Genomic DNA, 5,683 nt, shown 5'->3' with positions numbered 1-5,683 from the left:
AAAAGTGTATACACATTTATTATGGATTTTTTTGTTTGTTTTTTGAAATAAGGTCTTGATCTATTGTCCCAGGTAGAGTGCAGTGGTGTCATTGTAGCTCATTGCAACCTCAAACTCCTGGGCTCAAGCAATCTTCCTGCCTCAGCCTCTCAAGTAGCTCAAACTACAGGCACTTGCCACAACAGGTGCTAATTTTCTATTTTTAGTACAGATGGGGTCTTGCTCTTGCTCAGGCTGGTCTCAAACTCCTGACCTTAAATAATCTTTCCACCTCAGCCTCCTAAAGTGCTGGGATTAACAGGTGTGAGCCACTGTCCCTGGCCACTTACTGTGTTTTTAAAACTTATAAAATGTGGCTGGGTGCAGTGGCTCATGCCTGTAATCCCAGTACTCTGGGAAGGTGAGGCAGGCAGATTGCCTGAGCTCAGGAGTTCAAGACCAGGCTGAGTAAGAGTGAGACCCTGTGGCTACTAAAAATTAGAAAAACTAGCTGAGTGTGGTAGCACCTGTCTGTAGTCTCAGCTACTTGGAAGACTGAGGCAAGGGGATTGCTTGAGCATAAGAGTTTGAGGTAGACTTTACCTCTTTTATGTTTACATGGATGGAGCTGGAACATATTCTTCTTAGTAAAGTATCTCAAGAATGGAAGAAAAAGTATCCAATGTACTCAATACTATTATGAAACCAATTTGTAATCATTCATACTTTCACAAGAAAGATAAACCACAACTATAGCCCAAGATGATGGAGGGAAGAGGAGGGGGATTGGAGGGGAGGGGGAAGATTCGATGGAAGGAGGGTAAATGGTGGGACCATTCCTGTGGTTCATATTGCAAGGGTACATGTCAAATCTATTAAGTATAGAGTATAAATGTCTTAGCACAATAATTAAGTAAATGAGGTGAAGGCTATACTAACTAGTTTGATGTAAGCATTCCTAAGTGTCTATAAAATCAGCACTTTGTACCCTATAAAGGCAACAATGAATACATGATCTATGTGTTTATGACTTAATAAAAAAAAATTGGTATACTAACAACAACAAAAAGAGTTGGAGGTTGCTGTGAGCTAGGATGCCATAGTACTCTACCCGGGGCACAGAGTGAGACTCTGTCTCAACAAATAAAATAAAATAATATAACTTATAAAATGAATACATACTTCTTGTGGACTATAGACAAACAAAAAGAAGAAAATCTTTCTTGACCTTCCCACTCAGATAAACATTGTTAACATTTTGGTTTATTTCTGAATATTTAGATTTATTCTGTGGTCAGTTTATATATATATATATTTTTTTTTTTTTTTAAGAGACAAGAGTTTTACTTTGTTGCCCTTGGTAGAGTGCTGTGGCATCACAGCTCACAGCAACCTCCAGCTCTTGGGCTTAGGTAATTCTCTTGCCTCAGCCTCCCGAGTAGCTGGGACCACAGGCACCCACCACAACGCCCAGCTATTTTTTGGTTGCAGTTTGGCTGGGGCTAGGTTCAAGCCTGCCACCCTTGGTATATGGGGTCGGTGCCCTACTCACTAAGCCACAAGTGCGGCCCAGTCAGTTTATATTTTAATAGCTGGTTATGATTCCATTCTATAGACTACCACAGTCATCTAACCAGTCCCCTGTTTGTCTATTCTTGGACATATTCACCACAATTTTTCACTGTAACAGGTAATTGATGCAATACACATTCTTGTATACATTTTTTAATATCTGCACCAGATTATTTTAGGATCACTAATGAGAAATGGCATCATTGAAATGGTATGACTATTCCTGTTGTCCATGAGTCATATTTTCAAATTATCCTTTTGAACTATGATACCAAGTCCACATCCGTTGATATCATCTGAGAATTCCCTAACCAACACTAGCTATTATTGTCATCTAGCATTGTGTATGTGTGATTAAAAAGGTTAAAAAAATAGTATCTTGCTTTGTTTTGAATTTCTTTGTTTCCTGATGAAGTTTATTTACTTTTTCCTTCTCATACCCTTGTGACCATTTGAATTTCTTTGAAGGAGAAATGTACTTTTCCTTTGCTTGGTTTCCTTGTAGAGCACCCTGAGCCTGGAGGTTGACCTTGGGAGGGAAGACTCACCTGCTTTCCTATGTCTTTGGGGGACACCACTGCCCCCAGAATCCTGGGCTGGGGGGAGTGTGACTCTATCTATTCACCAGGGCACTGTTTCCTTTTCCCTCCTGTGAATGCAAAGCCTTGGTGTGGAGGACCTTGTCTGGCGGGAGGACAGGGGTGGCAGAGCCAAAGCCTTTAGCTTGGGGCTCCCACTGAGACATAGAGCAGGGAAGGGCCAGAGAAAAGGACCATTAGGACGTGACGATGTCTTAGAAAATTAAGCAGATGAGAAATTCTAGAAAGACGAAGGGCAGCTTGATGAGACAGAGAGGAATTCAGTCACTCAGAACTCAGTGTGACCCAGGAGGGCAATTATAAAGATGTGGGTGGTTCAGGACAGATCAAATAGTAACAAAATGGAGAAAATGTTAATATAATGCGTCTGAGAATAAAGATGAAAGAGCAGTCCCCTCCATTTCACAGAGTATCCCTGCCTTCTTTGGTTCCACTGGTGGCCCACGGTGTCATTGCTGTGGCCTCATTGCTCTCCCTCTTTCTGCCCTCACTGCCCCTTTATGCAGCCTCCCAGGCACAGCTTCCAAGGCGTGGCTGGGATCACTGTCTTTTGCTGGATACTCTTCACTGCTGCTTGGTCAAGTCTAAACTCCATTTCCAGGCCAGGTTTCACGTTTACCTTCCTGGCTTCCCTTGGCCCCACCTTAAACTTGCAGTGACCACTTATTCACCTTTGAACCCCCATACACGCCAGTTCCCTGCCTTGAAACCCTTCTCTTCCTCTGCATAACTCCCCGAACCCTTTCCTTCTGTTAAAAGTAAAAGGCATCTTTAATGTGCTTGAATTCCATCTCACAAGCTCAGTGACTTTGGAAAGTGTTTAACCTTCAGAACCTGGATTCATGTAAAATAGGAGCAGCAATGTCTCCCTGGCAGAGTTGTTGGGAAGATTACGTTCAATGATTAAGAGAAAGTGTTCACTGACTCATTTACTCAAGACCCTCTCGTGAGCATCCACACTGGGTCAGCAGAGCAGGGCAGGGAGGTTCTTTACTTTCACCAAGTATACAGCTGACCTTAAAATTATATCCATATGTGATCTAATTCATCTCATAGGAGCCAGGGATTATATTCCCATCTTGCATAGGAAAGTGGAATCCTGACAGAGGGAAAGCCATTGCATGGGCAGTCATGGAATTACTGAGTTCCAATTGCGGTAGGTCGGGTGACAGGGTAATATGGGAATCTGATTAGCAGCCAATAAATGCCAGTTCTCCCCATCCCTCTTCGTTATGTGTGAGTCAGTTAGGGAGATGGTCATAAACTGCCTTTATGTGCCTTTTCGTTATTTGACTTGTAACAATGGATGCATTCTACTTTTATAACTTAAAATGTCCAGTAAAATTTATGAGTAGACCCAAGACATGCTTATCTTTTTTTTTAAAGAAGAAGGGAAAAATGATGGGTTAGGTATTACCTCTTCCTCAGTGACAGGCTGAGGAAGTGGCTGCCCCCTCCACTGACTCCTGCTGTCCCCTCAGGTGGGCCTCTGCTCCTCATCCTTGTACTGGGAGTATAGGAGCCCCAGTAGGGGTGGGGACAGATTTGCCTTTGGTCCCAGCGTACAACATGGTCCATCCTCATGGCCATAAGGAATTGCTCATTGAATGGAAACTTGAACAAGGAGGCTGCAGAGCTGAGAAGCAGTTTTCTTGCATGAAGGCAGGGTGGCTAAGGATTGTGGTTGCCTCTGGCTGACATACAGGGCTTACAAAGAGACCAGCAGGGCAGAAGGGTCCCTTGCTCAAGGCAAGGAGGAACAAGAAAATGAAGTCTGTGAGAAGCATGGCTCTATGGTCCCACTGTCATGCCAGGGCTCACTCTCAGCCCTGTCACCCTCCACTTTGGGTTGACATAGAAATGTTCCACCCACACCCTTAGTGCCTCCCCTCCCACAGAACAGACCATCATGATGAATGAGGTAAAACGTGACTTACAGGTGAGAGGATTGGGCAAAAGCAAACACAACTATTGACTTAAAAATAAGCAAGTTTTCCAATCTTTTATCATGAATTTAAAGTTCCCAAAGTCTTAGGCATTATTGCAGCTTTCACCTGAGCTGCATCAATCAACCACGGCGCTCGTCTCCTAATGTTTTGTGAAGACAACGATCCAGAACTGATGACTGGAGGGGCAAGTTGTGACGAACTGTGACTGTCTACCCTTCTAGCCAGAGCTCCTGGTCTCTCTCTGGGGCCCCCTTGAGAAATCAGAAAGATTCAGGGCATCTTTGGGAAGGGGTGGGAGACTGCCACACTCCTTGCCCTCTCAAGGAAGTTCCCTATGTCCCATCCCGTAGATTTCCTAAGAACCCCTAAGCTGATGGCACTATTGCCACCTATTCTGTCCATATGTCATCTAACTGATCTTATAGGAGCCAGGGATTATATTCCCGTTTCACATAGGAAAGTGGAGTCCTACATGTGCAGACACATGCTCTGAATGGCACAGAGAGACAAAACAGGCCTTCCAGGCCCCAGGCTGAACCTAATGCTCTTACTTCTTAGAGCAGCAGTGTGCCAAGTGGGTTGAGGGCTGCAGGTAGACCAGCAACCCTCACCAGGCCAGGAGGGTGACAGTACGGCAGTAGAGGTGGTACTGTCCAGGCAGGGTGGCTAGTGTTTGTGTATGTCAATGGTTCTAGAGAGAAGGGACAGAGAGGGAATTTCCTGTATGATAATAAGCAACTGTCTTACCTTTCCTGTTGCCCCTTTGGAGCAACTGCCTGGATAGGGCTTAGAGGGAAGTGAGAGGTAAGGACCGACAAAGAGAGATTTGCGAGACTAGGTGTCACTTAGATGATGTACGGTGAGAGTGTGGTCTGCAAGTTACAAGATCTGAGAAAAAAAAGGAATGTGCATGGGGGTTTGCTGTGATTACAGCCTTCTGCTTCACTTTATGGCAGGCACAACATCAGGCTTCAGTACAGAATCAACCACCTCCCTCAGCATTGCTGCTTCCACTCACCGTACAGAGTCACCTACGAGCGCTGCAACATCAGGCCTCAGTGCAGAGTCAACTACGTTCCATAGCAGGCCCACATCCACTCCCAGTGTAACGGTACCTGACAGCTCCCCAGTATCAGACCTCACTACAGAATCAACCACCTTCCACAGTATTCCCAGTTCACTTCACAGAATAGTGTCTCCTGGCAGCTCCCCAACATCAGGCCTCACTACAGAATCAACCACCTTCCACAGCATTCCCAGTTCACTTCACAGAGCAGTGTCTCCTGGCAGCTCCCCAGTATCAGGCCTCACTACAGAATCAACCACCTTCCACAGTATTCCCAGTTCACTTCACAGAATAGAGTCTTCTGGCAGCTCTGCAACATCAGGCCTCACTAGAGAGTCAACCACCTTCCACAGCATTCCCAGTTCACTTCACACAACAGTGTCTCCTGGCAGCTCCCCAACATCAGGCCTGCCTTCACAATCCTCCATTTCTCACAGCATTCCCAGTTCACTTCACACAACAGTGTCAACTGGCAGCTCCCAAGCATCAGGCCTCCTTTCACAATCCTCCACCTCCCA

The 5,683-nt window shown here is 45.2% G+C and overlaps 1 protein-coding gene across 1 annotated transcript in view; it reads left to right on the top strand.

Moving 5' to 3' along the window:
* The first annotated feature begins 4,951 nt into the window (after nt 1-4,951).
* MUC12 (mucin 12, cell surface associated) overlaps nt 4,952-5,683 on the top strand; it is a 32,578-nt gene continuing 31,846 nt past the window's right edge. The window contains exons 1-2 of the mRNA XM_023518573.1: nt 4,952-4,958; nt 5,332-5,433. Of these exons, the coding sequence (XP_023374341.1) occupies nt 4,952-4,958; nt 5,332-5,433 (109 nt within the window). The remainder of the gene's footprint in view (nt 4,959-5,331; nt 5,434-5,683) is intronic.

The sequence above is a fragment of the Otolemur garnettii genome, unplaced genomic scaffold (assembly GCF_000181295.1).
Source record: "Otolemur garnettii isolate 467f Iridium unplaced genomic scaffold, OtoGar3 scaffold00142, whole genome shotgun sequence".
Taxonomy (NCBI): domain Eukaryota; kingdom Metazoa; phylum Chordata; class Mammalia; order Primates; family Galagidae; genus Otolemur; species Otolemur garnettii.
This window is presented reverse-complemented; position numbering and strand designations above follow the sequence as displayed.